The sequence below is a fragment of the Equus asinus genome, chromosome 9 (assembly GCF_041296235.1).
Source record: "Equus asinus isolate D_3611 breed Donkey chromosome 9, EquAss-T2T_v2, whole genome shotgun sequence".
Lineage (NCBI taxonomy): Eukaryota > Metazoa > Chordata > Mammalia > Perissodactyla > Equidae > Equus > Equus asinus.
Window position 1 is genome coordinate 30,189,122 of NC_091798.1, and position 18,634 is coordinate 30,207,755.

General features: G+C 55.7%; 1 protein-coding gene across 3 annotated transcripts in view; it reads left to right on the top strand.

Moving 5' to 3' along the window:
- The window catches only part of CAMK2A (calcium/calmodulin dependent protein kinase II alpha), a 60,098-nt gene that overhangs the window by 23,816 nt on the left and 17,648 nt on the right, over positions 1 to 18,634 (top strand). For all 3 annotated transcript variants that reach the window (XM_014852628.3, XM_014852627.3, XM_070517195.1), the window contains exons 4-13: positions 3,961 to 4,015; positions 4,842 to 4,907; positions 5,016 to 5,088; positions 7,988 to 8,090; positions 9,379 to 9,462; positions 9,595 to 9,689; positions 10,714 to 10,836; positions 11,213 to 11,296; positions 12,817 to 12,859; positions 15,388 to 15,428. In XM_014852628.3, the coding sequence (XP_014708114.1) occupies positions 3,961 to 4,015; positions 4,842 to 4,907; positions 5,016 to 5,088; positions 7,988 to 8,090; positions 9,379 to 9,462; positions 9,595 to 9,689; positions 10,714 to 10,836; positions 11,213 to 11,296; positions 12,817 to 12,859; positions 15,388 to 15,428 (767 nt within the window). The remainder of the gene's footprint in view (positions 1 to 3,960; positions 4,016 to 4,841; positions 4,908 to 5,015; positions 5,089 to 7,987; positions 8,091 to 9,378; positions 9,463 to 9,594; positions 9,690 to 10,713; positions 10,837 to 11,212; positions 11,297 to 12,816; positions 12,860 to 15,387; positions 15,429 to 18,634) is intronic.

The following is an 18,634-nucleotide window of genomic DNA, read 5'->3' on the forward strand; positions in this document are numbered from 1 at the left end:
TGGTAGAATCTCAGAAATGACAGCTGTCATCTTCGTCATCATCATCAATGTTGAATCATTTATGCCTTCATTCCTCCATTTACCTGATGTCAAGTGCATCTGAAGCCCCACCATGTGCCAGGGCCCTGAGGATGTACGGACGAAATGAGGGTGACGGATGGGGGCTGGGGCGTGGGTGGCTGATACCCAAGGAAGCGGAGAGCAGAGCTGAGATCCAGAACAGGCAGACCCTCAGAAGAACCTGGCGCTGTTGTCAAGGATGGAAGTGTCGTGGGAGCCTGCCCCTTCCTAATCCTTCAAGCTTCTCACTTCAAAGTAGATTGTAATCGGCCCAAAGATGTACAGACAGGTACAGATGTGGATGCAGAAGCTGAGAGGCGAGTCTGTGCCTGGAGAAACTAGACTGAGTCCTATTCAGCCTGCTTGGTGAATCCAGCCAAGGTTACTTCCTGGCTGCTGCCTATGTGTGGCTGCTGCCCAGCCCCAAGGGGACCAGGTCAGGGAGGTCCCTGGCTCAGCACAGGTGGGTCCAACTGTGCCATGTGCAGAGCGCTTACCTCCAAGATCCTGCTTGGGGGAGGACAGTACCCTGCTCTCTGTACCATTACCACCTGCTTATGGGGCGACCCCTGAAGGCCACCCCAGGATGTATGCAGCAGACAACCTGAGAGTTTAGCATATGATTTGGGGTGGAGAAGGGAAGTGAGGCTGGTCCATGATGATGACAATGTCTTCATTTATTGAGTTCTTCCTAATGCCAGGCACTGTGTTGAGTGCTTTACGAGCATCGTCTCATTAATCCCCCACAGCAGTCCAGTAGTATTAGCACTGCTGCTGGGAATGGAGGCTCAGAGAGGGTAAATAGTTTGCCCAAAGTTACACAGCTTGTAAGAAGTGGAGCTGGGAGGTGAAGCCAGCAAGCCCAACTCCAGAGCCCACGTTCTCAGTCATTCTGTTTAGCTTCCCAAGTGGACGTCAGGAGTGTGTTGTCAGGGGCACACATGCAGAGGGGAACAAGTACTACCCTTCAGCTTCCAAGAAAAAAATAACCATTAGGAATATGACAGGAATGTCAGAAATTCATGCGTTCAGCTGCATGAATGAAGACTAGGTTACAGACTTGTTTGTTCTATGACAATATTTTAAAAAGTCAAAAAGTCACAGCATCACTCCATGAGCACAGACTCACCAGTCTCTCCCTGGGGAGGTGGGACCAGTGGGTAGCTGTGGCCCTTGAATCCTGCCTTTCCTCTTGGGCTCCGGGCTGTGATTCAGCCACCTCTCAGGGGCAGAAGCCGACTCCAGTACCTCCCGTGGGAGGGGGCTGGTCCAGCCCGTGTCCCCCTCACCTGGCTGCTCAGAGGGGCAGCCTTTTACAGTCAGCACAAAGGCACCATCTGAGCTAGGGTCAGCTCTGAGACACCCCCCCCCCAACACACACACACACACACGCCAATTCCGTCCATTTCCCCGAGCCCTAGGACCTTCTCTAAGGGTCCCCAGCCTGCTTGGAGCTCCTCCTGAATGGCTGTTGACTGGTCCTAAAAGCCCTTCCTGTAATGCTTCTGGCCACCGCTTAGCTTCTTAGAGCTTCTCACACTCAGGAAAGGGGAGTTAAAAACTCACCTAGAGAAGAATAGCCAGGAAGGAGGCCACTCCCCAAGCGTACACTTGGAGGAAGGCAGGGAGCGGAAACGCCCTTTTTCAAAACTTGATCTTGATACACTAATCATGCAAGCTTATTGTAGATAAATGAGAAGACAAATAATTTTTAAAGTATCTCCCATAACCTCAGCATCTAGAGCTAAGACTGTATGATATAAGCTGTCACATGATATTTGATGTGTGTACCTACTCAAGTACACCTGTCCATGTTATCTCAGGCCAGGTTTCCTAGAAGCAGAGCTTGAGGCAGGGGTTCAGGTGCTTGTGGTTTATTGAGGGTATGCTCCCAGCGGAGACCTGTAAGTGATGGGGTGAATCAGTATGGAGAAGGGGAAGGACCTGAGCAGGGATGTGGCATCAAGTCAAGTCTAACTTTGATTGGATCCCAGGTGGAGGGTGCAGGGGGGGCGCCTCTGGAGCATAAATCCTGTCTTGGATTTGTTCCTCCTTAAGGCAAAGAGACTGGACGTTTGCACCAACCCTGCCTCCCATACATTCAGTTATTGGCTGAAGCCTGCAGGTAACCTCATAGGCAAGGTGGCTCCATCAGCAGTGGGCAACTCTCCAGAAAAGGGGGGCAACTGTGAGCTGTTAGCAGCCAACCTCCCAGCAGCCATACGATGGCTGCACCATCTTACTAAAGGGGGGCTGGGCAGGGCACCAGTGGAAAGCTGCCAGATTCTACACACAAAAAAACACAGGATGCCCAGCTCCATACACATATACATTAAAAAAATTAGGCCTGCGTTTGCTTTGAAATGCATTAAAAAATTAAAATAGATTAATGGATGGAAGAATGGATAGAAATGTAATAAAGCAAGTATAAGGAAACATTAATGATAGAATCCAGGTGGTGCATGCATGAGTGTTCACTTGATTATCTTTGAAATTTTTTATAAGAAAATGATGGTAAAAAATTAAAGCAGGATTATATTATATATACTCTTAGGTGACCTGCTTTTCAGTTTTACTTTAAAATATATTTAAAAGATCTGTCACTCATTATTTATAAGTATCAATCATTTAAGAATTTTGAAAAATTTTTATTTAAATTTGTGTGCCTTTCCTCCTCCATCTCTGGCCCCCATCTCCCCTCCCCAGTAGGCGCCGATTCTGGGGTATTCTATTCTATGCCTGTTCTCCAAACTTTGTGTGCAGACTGGAGAGCCATGAGCGATTTAAGGGACCCAGTGCTGAGTCGGAAATACATGTAAATGGCAACAATTCAGGTGTCACTAGAGTTGACAGTGAAAACTAAGTCTTACAGATTCGTGACCGCTGCTCCCTCAATTCCCCTCCCCTAAGGCACCCCCAATGCCCACATCTCTGTATCCTTCCAGAAAGACTTAGGACACATACAGGCTTAAATACATCCTTTTTCAAAAGCACCATGTACACTGTTTTGCACTTGCTTCTTCAGCAAACAACGTAATTGAGAGAGGGTTGCAAACCAGAGGATACATAATGGCAGCATTATTTTAACAGCTGTGTAATTTTCCATTGTGCGATGTGTCACAATTCTCTGGGCCAGAACCCGCTCTGTGGACATTTTTAGTTTGTGGCGCAGAGGAGGACGTGAGCCTGTCCTCGGAGAACTTGCCCTTGGCTGGCAGCGTGCGGGCCCCCAGAGTCAGCCCCAGGCCTCAGGCCCTTCCTTTCAGCAGCTCAGGGGCGATTTGGGGGAGCTCTGGGCTCCTGGGAGCCTTGCCTCTGTTCTTGGTAAATGAGGTATGAAGAGAGGACAGTTTCTCAGCACGTCAGAACTCAGGGACCGCTGTCACTGCCGCCTTCACGGGCTCTATTATCTCCTCAGACCTAGAAGCAGAGCAGGGATGTTAGCTCAGGGCCAGCATCGAGTGAGCACCCACTGTGTGCCTCATGGAATTCTCACAACAAGCCTTCAAGTCCAGGAGTCTTAGTCTCATTGTGCAAGCAAGGAAAGAGAGGCTCAGAAAGGCATAGCAGCTTGCCCAAAGTCACACAGCTAACGAGTGGCAGAGATTTGAGCCACAGGCTCGTTCCGTGACTGCCTAGCAAGGAAACTGAGAGTTGGAAAGGAGAGAGAGCCAAACTTTGACCAAAACAGGGGTCCGTAGTATTTAAGCCCAGGCCTCTTTTGGCGATGCTTAAGGTCAGTGAGCCCTGTTCACCTGCGTTTGTCAAAGCACCTGGTACCTAGCTTGTGCTCAGTGACTGTCTGAGAAATTGCAGTGTTGGCTGTCTGAGGGCTGGGAGGGTGGGTGGGGGTGGGGAGCAGTGTGCCCGGCATAACTGGCTGCCTGGTCCTTCCCACAGTCCGGCTCCACGACAGCATCTCTGAGGAGGGCCACCATTACCTGATCTTCGACCTGTGAGTTTGGCACCCACCCCCCCCCCCACCCCGACCCGGGATGTCCTGTGGGTATCTGGGCAGCCTGAGCACAGGTGCCCTCTCTGGATCTCTTGGCCTGAGGGGTCCCAGCTGCCCCCAGGCTGGGCTGAATCCCCTCTTTTGATACAGTTTCCCAAATCACAGTCAGCCTGCCACCCGAGCAGCACACATCTGTTTTCCTGAAACACCAACACACACTTTTAACTTTCGCCGTCATATATTTAGTTTTGTTTCTATTTGTGGCCAGTGATGCTCGTGTTCCATTTCTAGCAGGGGTATAAAGTTTCCTTTTGGAAGAGTTTTAAAGTTTTTTAAAGCCGGTCGATTGAATGAGGAACAATAATGGAATGATAGGCCTCAGTGGGCAGAGAAGCTCAGCAAGGATACTGGTCTCCTCTGGGCTCTTAGGATGTTGATAATGGAAGAGCGAGGGGATCTATGGGAAGTCTCTGTACCTTCTGCTCAATTTCGCTGTGACCCTAAAGCTACTCTAAAGATAAAGTCTGCTGAAAAACAGAACAGCCCAGCCCTTGGGCTCCAGGAGCCTACTGAATCCTAGTGATGGGTTCCTGGTATCCCACCTCCAGTCCCAACTTCAGCCTGGGCCTGGTGGGGACAAGGGCCGGGATGGAGGGGACGAAAGTCAGTGAAGGGTGGGCTGGAAGCCAGGAAGGGGTTGTAGCAGGGGGCACCCCCATGACCCCTGGGGTCCCTCGTTTGGGGGCTGAGGTTCTGAGGTCCCTGGGCCTCGCCCTTAGCTGCCTGGGGCCTCTGTGAGAGGGTGACTCCATGCCTGTCTCCCCAGGGTCACTGGCGGGGAGCTGTTTGAGGACATTGTGGCCCGGGAGTATTACAGCGAGGCGGATGCCAGGTGAGTGCCGGGTGTGACCTGGCAGTGGCATCCCAGGACAGGGCATCTCGCCTGGCTTCCCGGGGGGGGGCCCCCCTCACACGATGACCCCTTCCTTTTTCTCCCCAGTCACTGTATCCAGCAGATCCTGGAGGCCGTGTTGCATTGCCACCAGATGGGGGTGGTGCACCGGGACCTGAAGGTGAGCAACTCGCCTGAGGGTGCGGCTCACCAGGGAGCTGGCCCCTCTGCCCCTGCCCTTCCCTCTGCCTGCAGTATTCCCAGAATCCCTTCAATTTCCCTGAGTTGGGCTAGATGGGGACTATTTCCCCCACTGTTCCAATGTGGAAACTGGGCTCAGGGAGGTCGAGCATCTGGGCTCAGGATGCAGGTCTCCCGACTCCCAGCCGCACATGCTTTGTGCCTGGCCAGGTGAGACGCAGTTAGACTGCCAGGATTGGCTATGGTATGGTCCAGATCCCTGCTAGGCCGCTTTCTAGCGGCACGGCCTCAGCTTCTTTACAGTGAGGGTTGCCATAGCAACGTCGGCACAGGGTTGGTGAGGATGTCAGAGGAGACACCAGTGCCTGGTACACAGATGCGATGTTACTCTTGTTTCCAGGTCTCTGGCAGGTGGAGGAGGGGAAAGACAGGGCTTGAGGCCCTTGGAGTCCTTCCTCCTCTCCCTGGAGAAGGAGATGGTCAGGACTAAGGAGATGGGCAGGCTGGGGCTGGCACCAGCCGCATGGCTTTGCCCAGTCAGCACAGACTTCTCAGCTCTCCTCTGCTGGGCCTCGTGGCATCAGCCGCTGGTAGCTCATAACATCGTCCCCACTTTGCAGAGCAGGAAACTAAGGCCTAAAGAGTCCAAGGGATTTGCCTGAGAGTATGCAGTTCAGCTATGCTTGAGCTCAGACTGGAGCCATGAACTTCTGACCCCACATCCCATGCCCTGGGTGTCCTAGGGCTAAAAAGCCACTCAGTCCAGCTCCTGCTTCTACAGTAGCCCCTTCTAGGTGACCCTATTGGGTGTCCATCAAACCTCTTCTTTTTGGCCTTCGGTGACTGTGAACTCACTTCTGATGAGGTGGCCCCTTGCACCACTGGCAAATGCTTCTTCCATCTGTCCTGCTGTGGGATTTTGCCTGTGAACCCCAGTTCTACCCTTTGGGGCCACGCAGATCAAGTATCCACCTCAGAGCAGCCCTGAGGCCTCTTGTCGTAGCCCCTGAGTCTTCTGCAGGCTGTTCTCCATCCCCACCCAGGACGGCATGTCCAGGCCCTCCTCACCCTGGGCACCCCCCTGGGCATCCTCATTTTCCAGGTCCCTTTCTGGGGTGCAATGCGCTGACCAGAACCCCTCCCCACCTCTGACTGTCAGAGCCATCTGTGGCTCCTCACCTGAGCCCAGGTGAGCCCCCAGTGGGTCAGTCCAGACCCCCAGGCAAGCGTGTGCTGGAAGAGTGTCTCTGGCCAGACCGCAGGGCGGCTCTCCCTGAGGGCCTGTCCCATTATAGCTGCGGCTGCTGCACGGGAGGGGGAAGGAGGAGAGGCAGCACCAATTCAGGCCACTTCAGATAGATTCATTAGTGGCACATTCATCAAATCAGGGCAGGACGGCGACCGAGACCCGGGACATGCTGGGAACACAGTCCCCAGAGGACAAAAGAGGCCTTCACGAGGGGCAGACAGAGCTATATTTGTTTGCGTCCTGCCTAGCTTTGGGCAGTGAAAGGTCAGATGCGGGACCCCTTGAAAGTCCCGGTGAGGGAGGGGGTCAGAGGAAACCAGCTGTCTCCAGAGACTGGGAGCCCCACCACTGAGCAGAAAATATGAGTACGGATGCATCTCAAGCGCTTGCCGTAGGCCACCACAAAGTGCTTTACGTGGGTTATCCCAGTTAACCCGGATGCCACCCCATGAGGTAGGCATTATCCCCATTTTTCTGAGAGGAAACTAAAGCTCAGGGAAGGGAAATAATTTGCCCAAGTTCCACAGCACAGAAGTAGCTTGCACTATCTAGCTGGAGAGTCCACACTCAAGGAGGGGGATTTCCTCTCCTCTGGACCCAGCAGAAGACAGCAGCCTTGATGCACCAGAGGTCACGTGGCATGTATGAGGCCCCCCATCTCTCAGCTTAGAGTGCTTGAGACCACTGTTCTGGAGCCAGACTTTGCCTCGATTCTGGCTCTATCACTTATCAGCTGTGTGATCTTGGTCTAATCACTTAACCTCTCTGAGCCTCAGTTTCCTCATCTTTACACATATAACAAATGCCTATTAAGTGCTTGCTACGTGCTGCCCACTGTGTTAGGTGCTGGTGATACAGTGGTGGACAGGACAGATAAGAAACTCACATTTTGCAGAGGTGACAGATAATGACCAAGCACACAGACAAGTGGGGAAAAACATCACAAATTGTGATGAGATCTATGAAGGTAACAAAGAGCTAAGACAGAGGATACCTGGGGGCCCCTCCTTTAGAAAGAGTAGTCATAGAGGGCTTCTTGGAGGCGGTGACATGAAGGTGAGAGCCAGATGAAGAGAAGGGGCCAGCCCTGTGAAGTTCAGAGGGAGAGCAAGTCAGGCAGGGGGAATGGGAAGTGCAAAGGCCCTGAGGTGGGAACAAGGATGACTGTTTCAGGGGCTGTAAGAAGGCCACTGTGGAGAATGGGGATAATAGTGCCTGCCCCAAAGGGCTGATGAGATGATGTATGCAAACCTCTTAGCCAAGTGGCTGGCACATAGTAGGTCCACAGTAAATGTTGTTTCTCTTTCCTTATTGTGGTGGTGGCTGTCCCCGCACCCCCTGCCCTCACCTCAACCCCAGCCCAGACCTGAGGGGAGGGGAAGGAGGGGATGGCTGGTGGAGGAAAGCTCTTCCTGTTGCAGAAGGCGGAGGACTTGCAGTGGGGTGGTCCCCTCTCTTGGGCCTGAGGCTCAGGGTCCTGTGGTTGGGACTGCAGGTGGGGGAGGGCGCCTCTGGATGGTGTGGCTGTTCCTCCTGGAAGCCCCGGCCACTGGACGTGAGGCTCTGAACCCGCTCACTGTCCTCTGGCCCTCTCCCGCCCCTCTTCCCTCTTCTCTCTGGTCCCGGGAAGCCGGAGAATCTGTTGCTGGCCTCCAAGCTCAAGGGCGCCGCAGTGAAGCTGGCGGACTTTGGCCTGGCCATTGAGGTGGAGGGGGAGCAGCAGGCGTGGTTCGGTGAGTGGGGCACCGGTGGCAGGGGATGGGGGGCCGGTCTGGTGTGGAAATGTCAGTCTCTAGGGACCCTCTGCCCAAGGTGGGGCTGGCTGGAGACAGCTGTCGCACCAGCCAGGGCTCAGGGAACAGAAGTCCCACCCCACCCAGCCTCTGGGTCCGTGGGTATTGCCCATCCTATCTCCCAGGGGCCAGGCACAGGGACATGGTTATCATTCAAACAGCCCACAGCTTCTTCACAGGCACAAATGCCCTCGCTGTGGGCCAGGGGCTCCCTTGGGTTCCCCTAACAGCCTGGGCAAAGGAGATTATTACCCTGATTTTACAGACGAGGAACAGAGGCCAAAAAACTTGGAAAAGGTCTGGGGATATTAAAAGGGGAAGAGCCAGGACCGAAGCTCAGATGACCCAGTGTGCGCTGAGATTTTGGCATCATTGACTCCTTTCCACCACGTGGGGACACTCTAGTGGACACTACTGATCAGTGGTTAAGAACCAGAGCTCTGGGTTCACATCCCGACTCTGCTGCTTACGAGCTGTGTGACTTTGGGAAAGGCATTTCGCCTCTCTGAGCCTTCATTTCCTCCTCGGAAAAAAGGAGACAATGAAAGAACGCTCTTCAGGGCTGCGTGAGGATTAAATGAGGTCGGGCATAGAAAGTGCGCAGCCCTGCTTAGCACTCACACTCTGTACATAGGAACTATTCTTACGATTACCTGTTCAAGCACTTTGAGTATCTGTTGTTTCAGTTGATTCTCACAACAACACTGGGAGGTATGTAAGATAGGAATCCTTACCCTTGATAGATGAGGAAACTGAGGCCTAGACGGAAAAGAGGCCTCCCCAAGGGACTTAGGGCGAAGCCAGAGTCAGGGACAGAGCTGCCACCCCAGGACCAGCTCCTACAAGGAGCGTGGAGTGGGCAAGGGTTCAGCTCAGCCTGGAATGACACGGCGAGGACATTTCATCGAGTCCACCAGCAATTGCTTGGTAGTGGCTGCTGGGAGGGTTGTGCTAAGAGTTTGTGATGCTGAGCTGGGACTCGGTGGGAAGAGCTCTGGGACTGATCAGTGGCTTCTGCTGATGGTTCTGGAGTGGGGGTGGTGACAGGTGTACTAGGTGCTTGTCCACCCTGGTCTAGCGCTGTTACTGGCTTACCAGGCCCGCTCTGGGCGACGGGGCGTTTCCCCATCTCCAGGGCAACCCATATCCCTCTTCCAGCAGGTTCTTGCTCCAGGTTACTTACCACCCTCTGTGTGTGTGTCTGCCTGTCTGTGTGTCTGGGGATCAGGGTTCGCAGGGACACCTGGATACCTCTCCCCAGAAGTGCTGCGGAAGGACCCTTACGGGAAGCCAGTGGATCTGTGGGCCTGTGGTGAGTCCATCCCAAGGCCCCTTCATCCCCCCGGCCGCCTGCAGCTCTGGTGTCCTCTCTCTCCTTTCCCATCACTCCCCCCCATCGCTCCTCCTCGCAGCAGGCTAAAGCATGTCCTGGTCCTCTCCCCAGGGGTCATCCTGTACATCTTGCTGGTTGGGTACCCCCCGTTCTGGGATGAAGACCAGCACCGTCTGTACCAACAGATCAAAGCCGGAGCCTATGATGTGAGTGTCTCTCCTGTCTCCAACCTCCCTGTCATCCCCAGGCCCCTTCCCGTGAAAGCCAATGCCCAGTGAGGTCAGAGACCCGGTGATGCTTCCCGCCTGCCCCCCCAGCCCACTTAGGCCTCCCTGCCACTCTCTAGTTGTGGGGTGATTGACGGGGGAGCTTGAGGACTGACTGGGGCCAGGCGAGGAGCTGGCCATGCCTAATGGCTGGGGCCTCTTAGTGATGGGATTGAGCCCGTGGGGCCCCAGAGGGCAGAAGCGGCACCAAAGTGGGGGAGAGCTGGGGGCACAGGCTCCAGGAGCCAGGTTCTCTCTCTGTCTTTCTTCCCCTTCTATATTTACACAGATATATTTAATATCTACAAGTAATAATAATAGCTAACACTTATATAGCACTCTTCTAAATGCTTTCTATGTATTATTACAGTTAATCCTCACACCAATCTATGACGCAGGTACTGTTGTTATCCCTGATTTACAGACAGGGAAGCTGAGGCACAGAGAGGTTGCATGACTGCCAGGATCACACAGCTGAGAAATGGTGGAGCTAGGATTTGAACCCAGGCAGTCTGGTTCCACTGTCCCTGCTTCTAACTGCCAAGCTATACTGCTTTTCTATACACTGTCAAGCTGTGTGCCACGTGGTTAATATCACATTTAATCCTCTTCGCTAGGGACAGCTCGAGGGGTCACGTGGCTTGCCCAAGGTCACATGGCTCAGGAGGCAGAGCCAGGACTCGAACTCAGCCTTCTGATTCTGAAGTCTGGGCTGTACCCACTGGTCCCTCTGCCCTCCAGATAGGACACAGCTTCAGAATAGCAGAGGGAGGCCTCCTTTCCCTCCAGCTGGTGTTCTGGTTTGTCCTGGGATCAGGGGACCTGCCCCAACTCCTCCTGGTTGTGGATGCCCGAGTGGATGGGCAGTAGGACCCCTGCCTGCTCCCCTGCCAGTCAGGGGCTGGGGGATCGCAGGGGTGGCCTGGCGTAGGCTGGGCAAACCTGGCCCCTCTGCCCCTTCCAGTTCCCATCACCAGAATGGGATACCGTCACTCCAGAAGCCAAGGATCTGATCAATAAGATGCTGACTATCAACCCGTCCAAACGTATCACGGCCGCCGAGGCGCTCAAGCACCCATGGATCTCGGTGAGCTGGCCTCAGCCAGGCTCTTCCCAGAGCCCTCCAGACCTAAGGGTTAAGGCCGGCACGGAATCCTGTTCCTGACCCTAGCTCCAGTATGGGGCCGAGGGGGCTTAATCCGAGAGATATTGACCCTGCTGTTGCTCTGAGGGGAAAGTGGAAATGGGAGGTGTTCTGGGTCAGCATCATGACTAGGGGTGCTACTGGCATTGAATGTCTGGTGCCAGGAATGCTAATCACCTGCAATGTTGACGACATCCCCTGGAACAATGAGGGGGAATTGTTCCCCCCAAGATGCCAATCACATTCACGAGACGCCCTGCTGAGGGGTCCTTGGGTAGGCCTGCCTTCGGCTCACTGGCTGCTCCCCCTCTTCCTCCAGCACCGGTCCACCGTGGCCTCCTGCATGCACAGACAGGAGACCGTGGACTGCCTGAAGAAGTTCAACGCCAGGAGAAAACTGAAGGTAACAGGTCCTTGCCTTCCACGCCCCCAGGACGTGGGAGTAGCTTGGCCTGGGTCTCCACAGCGGCCAAGAGCCCTGCTTACTGGCTCTTTCCTTCACTGAGTCAACAAGCGTTTGTTGCCCCCCTACTGTCTGGGCTGGGCAGCGAGCAGTGGAAAGGACAGACAATAACCAGGACATTACGGGGCAGTGGTGAGTGTTTGTGACCGCACGCCCAGAGGCTGTGGGAGCACATGGCAGGGCTGTGAACCAGGTCTGGAAGGACCAGGGAGGGATCTCGGAAGCCTTCGTGGGCAAATGGCATTTAAGCCAAAACCCTGAAGGAGAAGCGGGTATTTGCAGTGTAGGGTCAGCGGGCAGATGTTCCAGATGGAGAAAAGCCTGTGCAGAAGTCTGCAAGTGTGAGCCTGACCTTGCAGGGGACTGCAAGTGTTTCAGTGTGGCTGGGCAGAGGGTTCAGGGGGTGACGTGTGACTGGGCAGGACACCATGGTGGGGTGGAGGCCCCAGCTGCTGAGCCCTGGAGAGGAATGACCAAGAGACCCGGATGGGGTCACGGCCCTGAGGAAGCCACAGTGGGACCCAGGTGGGCCCTGAGCTGCTGGCCTCTCAGCAGGTCTTATGTGTTCTCGGGGCCCTAACAGCTCCTGACCTAGGCCTTGCCAGGGACCCCGTGAGCAGGTAGGAAGAGCAGCCAAGCAGCTCCAGCCGGTCAGAACAGAGAAGCCATCAGCATGCTGAGTGACGGATGCTGAGGCCCTGGCTCGTTCAGTAACTCCTCATCCACTGCTTCTGGGCCTGGCGTGGTGGCTCAGGATGGAGACATGGGCCAAGGGGACGGTGGCCAGCCTGTTGCCAAGAGAACTGAGTCCCAACTCTACCCCTCAGTGGGAGCTGTCATGGAGGAAGTCTCAAAATGTTGGAATCAGGGATTCTAAAAAATAATGGACCGTCAGATTCAGAGAGCATCCAAATTAGACAGCCTCAGCACCAGAAGGGCATGTCCCCTAGCCCCTTGTTGACAGAAGAGAGTTTTTCCATGTTAATCCTCCAGGATCCTGAGCCCAGGAACCACAGAGGGATGAGCTAGTGTTGGAGCTGGGGGCCTGGGGCAGAGGGCAGAGAGGGGGAGGGGCCGCGGGGGCGCAGGGTCTACTGTCCTTGCCCAGGCAGGAAACTTCCTTGGCCTTTAGGAGCCCCCGCTGACAGGTGTCCCCAAGCCCTTCCACCAGCTCGGGCCAGACCAGTGGAACCTATTAATATCTGTTCATAGGATGGCCCTGTCCCTGGAGCTGTGCCAGCTAAGCCCTATCTCATCCCCACTTCTCCAGGGAGGCAGGGGTGGTCCCTGGGCTGTGGGTTGAGGGACAAATGGAGGAGCGGGCACAGAAGGCCTTGGCTTTGTGTCTGACTGGAGCCCCTTCCTCTCCTTGCCCACTCCCCTCCCATTTCTCTGTCTCTCCTCTCCCCGCTCACCTCCGGCCTCCTCTCCCCCACCCTCCCTCCGCTTCTCTGTTGCAGGGGGCCATCCTCACCACTATGCTGGCCACCAGGAACTTCTCTGGTAGGTGATGGGATCTCAAAGTCCCAAAAGCATCCTGCAGGAGGTGGGGACATTGCTGTGTCAGATATCTGGGTACCCTCAGGCCAGGAGCCTGGGGAGAATGGGGGCCGCAGAAGATCCCGTCACTGGGGGCTTAGCTATCCTGACACAAACCTGCACCCAGAAGTGGCAAAAGGTGAAAGATCAGCAAGCCAAGGGCCCACCAGGAAGGGTTAGAGGTTTGGTCTGTCTCCCCCACTTCACAGCCCTGCTGGGGTTCTCCGGCTGGGCCGGCTGGAGGGGAAGGCCTCCCGAATGCTTGGGGTACAGGTCCGGAGGGACTGAGCCAGGCCCAGGGAGTAGCAATAGGCCCGTTTCCCATCGTTACTGGAGCCCTGTGCTGAGTGGTTCCCGTGCTTTTGCTCAGGTGGCCTTCGTGACAAGGCGGTGGGGGCTCTGGCCATGCCCATTTTCTGGATGAGGGAACGGAAGCTCAGGGCAGGGACTGACTGGCCCCAGGCCGCACTGCCGGAGGGCGGCGGAGCCTGTGCTCTCAGCTGGGTTTGAGCAACCCCAGAGCAAGCGCCCTTAACCAGCTGGGTCACCGGGGAGGCCAGGGCAGGAGCTGTTGGCCTCGGCCAAAGCCAGGCTGGTCAAGGCAAGGAGGGCCTGGCGACTTGCAGCATGTAGTCCTGAAGAGAGGATGGGAAGGGATTGGTGTCAGAGCTCAGGGAGAAGCTCCCCTTGGCAGGGTGGAGCATGCTGGGGTCAGCCCCACCAGAGGCTCGGCTCTGGGCCGCCCAGGGTGGCTGACAGGCAGCCCAGCAGATACAGCAAAGCTCACCTGAGGGGCCTCCTGACCGGGGCTGGGGCCAGCCAGAGAGCGCTGCTGTGGACACGTGGCGGGCCCCACAGCTAGGGGTCGGCTCTGGGGAGCTACAGCCCTGGCTTCTCTCAGAGGGTCCACCAGCCCGTTTAACCAGCTGGACTAATGAGACCCAGAGGTGGGAAAACCCTAGAACTTCAGATTTGGGCATTCTCCACGGCCTTGAACTGCCTTCACACTCTCTCCCCAGACAAGGATCCTGCAGTTCTTCAAACTGAAAGATGAGCCACCCAGACAGTCAGAGTCTTTTTTTAACAACTGAAGCACCCCTAGAGAACTCTAGCCCAGAGCTCATAAAATGGTGCTCAGGGGTCAGTTCCCGTCTCCCGATGTACTTGCGGAGCCAGTGGTATTTTAAAAAATATTTCTGGAAAGACTTTCCAGCACTTAAAAACCAGGAGATTTCATAGAAAAGCCAAGATTTCTGTCTTCTCCTGAAAATCAGAATATGTGGCCTCAAGAGACCCACAGTCCTGCTGTAGTGGGCTGGCGCTGAGACGGGCCCCCTCGAGGCACGAGGGGCAAGCATGCCCCTGTCCTGCTGTGCACCCTAGTCCAGCCACAAAGCCCTTGGCGAATGGACAGCCATTCCTCTGGGCTTTGGGATCCAGAGGTACCCACCCCCCACGCTCACTTTGCAAGAAGAAAACTCTGGACGAAAGCCTGGATGGGGTCATAGGTGGAAATGTGAGCGTGACCGGGAAGCTGAAGCAGCCACAAGCCCCATCCCTCTGAGCCTCTGGGGCATCGATGTCCTGTACTGCCCCTCCTCCCCACTCACCCTCTCCAGGCCACCAGGAGAAGGACTTACAGTGGCCACCATTTCCTGAGCATCTACGTCGTAGAGGGCAAGTGTGGTGCTAAGCACTTTATAGAGACTCTGTCTCATTTAACTTAAGGCATTTGCTTGAGGTCTGGAGCCGCTGGATGCCAGGCTGGGCAGGGCTGGGTATTCATGCCATTTCCTGGCTGATGCCCTCTCTAAGGGCTCTGGCCAGGAGGTGAGGAGGGAGGGAAAGGGAATGACAGAAGTGGGGTCTCTCTGAGAGCTGTTGCTCTGCTTTTCCTGGCCACCAGGGACACAGCCAGCCCCAGCATGGGGCTCCAGAGTTTGAGGGTGGGGAGGCCTCTGCAGGGGATGGGTGTTCTGGCAAAGATGGGCCCCAGAGGGGGGCATCTGCTTCTTGTCACCGGCAAAACGCAGCTCGCAGCTGTCCAGAGTGAGTAGGCAGGGCTGACACATGACCTCTGCAGCAGCGTGGGGCTAAAATTAGAATGGGCTGGGGTGAGGAGGGAGCGTCCAGCCCCGGGCCAGGCAGCTGGGCCTCTGGGTTGGCTACCACCAGCACGGGTGGTGACTGGGTTCCAGAGGGAATCCCCAGGCTGAAACAGCAACCCCATGGGTCTGGGACGCGTTGGGCACCTCCCTCAACCCATGGGGCCAGAGGGTCACATTTGAGATTGCTGAGAACTGGGGGAGCCCAGGCCCACCTAGTGGGCACCGGCTTGCTGTGGAGGAAGGAGGAGCAGGAGGAGGAGGGCTCCCCCGATCGCTGAGCCGGCTCCGTGCCCTTCGGCTGCCCGTGGATGCTGCTCTTCCTCGCCCTGTGGGCCCTGGTGCCCTGCCTGGTATTGGTAACCCTCTACTTTCTCTCCTCCGCAGGAGGGAAGAGTGGAGGAAACAAGAAGAACGATGGTGTGAAGGTAAGCCCCCTGGGAGCCCAGCAGGGCCTGCCTCTGGCTGTGTTTCCGCCAGCAGGGCCCGGCTTTCAGGGCTGGGGCACGATGCAGGCCTTGCTGGTGGTGTTCTGGGCAGATGTGGTCACCCGTGCAGCCGGGCGAACACCAGACAGAGAGACCTGGCTTTGGTGCCCACCCACTCACCAGGATTGGTGGGGGCAGGTTGGGGAGGGGGAGGCTTGAAAGAAGGTGGGAGAGGCAGGTGGCCTGGGGTTGGGGTGGGCACAAAGAAAGGGGCAGGTCCGAAGGCGGTTTCTGTGGTTCTCCGGGACTGGAGGACTTGTGAGCGAGAGGATGCAAGGAAGGGACAGACATAATCGTGAGGGGTGACCTCCTCCTTCCCGAGTGTGGCCTGGCTGGAGTGGACCCCTGACCCAATGTGTACCCCAGTCCAACCCACAAAGTCTGCGGAGGATGGACAGCCATTCCTCTCGGCTTTGGGATCCAGAGGTACCCCGCCCCCAAACCGAGGCCTGCTGGTTCAGTGCCAAGAATCCCCTCCTCCCCAGGCCTGCCCTCTGACCCCACCTCTGATGCCCGAGCTACTTCCCTCCACACCCCCCTGACCCCTCCTTCCCTCCTCTCTCTTCTCCCTCTGCTCTCTGGGGCCTGGTCCCCCGCTCTCTGCAGCTCCCTTCTCCCCTGCCACTGGCTCGCCTTGTGGGTTCTCCTCTCTTGAGACCCTGCCTTTTTCAGGGCCCCAGGGCTGGGCTGTGCCCAGCACACTGGAAGGTATGGGACGCTGTCCAAACACAGCCAGCTAGGTGGGCTGGTGGCTTCATGGCTTCGTTTGTAGTGGCATTTACAGTCTCAGGCCGCTGGCTTTGGTCTGCCAGGGTCTGCGTGGGTGGGAATCTGGGCTGGCTATCCGAGGCCAGGAGTTGGGCCTCCTCTCTGTTCTTAGCCCTCTGGGGGCTTGAGTTTCCCCATAGGTACAATGGGTGAGGCGGGAGGGGTGTGGACTCCATGATTTCTAAGATTTCAGCTTTAAAAACAGACAAGTGAAAAAAAAAAAAAAAGCAACAAACCCTCTCTAATCATTTCTCTCCTCATCTTGGGTCCGTGAGCAATACAGAATTATTCGGTTATCAGCCAAAGTCAGCGGTTTTCAAACTGAACTCCTTGGACCCCAAAGGTTCTGGGGAGGCACCCGTGGTGGCAGATAGGGTGCAATTAGAAAGGGGGAGTATGAGCAGAGGAGGCTGTGGGCTTCTTGTGCCCACTTCCACCAGGGCAGCTCGATGTAACCGCCGCGGCAGTGGTTCCGCGAGCTGGGGTGGGCTGAGCAGCTGGAGACCTCGGCTGGCTATGTGACTGCCCCGAGCCTGTGTTTCCTCCTTCAAGCAATGGGAGCAAAAGAGGTTCCCACCTTCCAGGGCTGTTTGTGAGCGTGACCTGAGACCAAGTATGCTGAGCGCATAGCGCTGTGCTGGCGTGCGGGCCATGCTCAGGAGGTGCTCGTCAGTCTTATTATCTTTTCTGTTTCATATACTGGACTTTTGGGTGAGATGTCTCTTGAAAACAAAGTTTGAGCAAGAAGATATTTGGAAACCACAGGTTTAAAGCCAACCCGATTTATAAAGTTAACACGTGCCCGTCCCAAATCCTGTCATGGAATCTAGAATTGAGTTTTGGCTCACCTGCTGTTTTGGGGTGCCCATAAGTCAAACCTCCTCCTCCCCAGTTTGAAAGGGTAATGGGGGGATATGCAGTGTGGGGCGGCCTGTTTTGGGGCACCTGGGCCCTTCTCTGGCCCTAGGGTGTAGACACCGGGGGTGCGGGGTTCCTGGGGAAAATCATATTTGGGGGATGGGGCAGAGGCACAAGCGCTGGTGGGCTGTGGCCCAGGTCACTGGGGGAGGAGGGGGCGGAGGGAGGGCTGCCCCAGTCTGCTTGACTTTCGAGTGTGGTCCTGGTAAAGGGCGAAGAGCCACTGGGTGTGAGGTCAGGGCCTCCCTCAGGCCGGGTCTTGGGACGAAGTTCTAGTCTGGCTCCTCTCCGGGTCAGGCCAGGAGGTAGAGGCTGTCCGAGGGCAAGGACATCTCAAGGCACGGTGGGCTCTGGCTGGTCTCTGCAGGGCTTTCCCATGGGCGCAGCTGAAGAAAGTGTGGCTGCTTCCTGCAGCACAGGACAGACCCTGAGTGATGTCCCAGGGTGGCCTGGGTGTGGATGAAGAGAAGCTCAAAGGCTATTCCTGGCCAGACTGACTCTCTGGGGCTCAGCCTCCTTCACTTCCTTGGGGTGAAGAAGCAGGAAGTCTGGCTGGAGGACAAGAGTAACCCAGGGGGCCGTGCCCAGGATCTGTGGAACCCAGCCTGCACCATGTTGCTCTGGGGGGCCTGTAATGTTTTTACTAGGAGTAAACTGGACCTCAAGTCACAAAGCCGTGGGTTTGCATCCGGGCCCCACCGTTCCCTCCCTTGGGGACCTAGGTCACCATTTCTGTCATCTGTGCTAGGGGACAATGATGGTTGTTTGTGGGGCTGGTGAGAGGCTCACACCAGAGGGGGCCTGATGGAGGCGCATCATGTGTTCCTTTAACCAACACACTTCCAGTCAAAGCAGGGAAATTCGTGTTCTTCCTACAACCTGGTCCTGAGAGACAAACCACCAATTTGTTTTGGGGCTTTGCTGAAGAAGCAGTGATTGGTTCCAAGGCTGGAGGAAAAACTGGCCGGCCGCAGTTAGAGCTGTGACACGATACTGTACTTTATGGGCTTTTAAGGGCTTTTCAAGGCTGATTTTGACCACACTCCATTTCCACCATCTTCTAACCTTAGAACCGTGCTTCTACACGTGGTTCTAAGAGATGCGACTCTGCCCTTCCTGAGAGCCCTTGTGAATTACGGTCAGAGCAGGGTCATCATCAGCATCAACATCATTCGTGATTCAGGGAAATTGAGTCCTTCTATTACCAAGAAGCTTCCATTACCAAGAAGTGCTTCTATTACCAAGAACCCCTCCCAGCCACCCCTAGGCCCCAACTTCTCTGAGGAGGGGCCGATCGCTCCCACCCCTCAATCTCACTCACTGCTCCCTGTTGGTGTCCCATCCGTGCCGTCGTGACCTCTCTCTCCTATGTCCCATCCTGTCACTGTACGTCCGAATCTGATGCAGTCTCTGCTCTGTGTTCCCTCCTCGTGTCCCACCTGGAACCTCCTGGACCCACA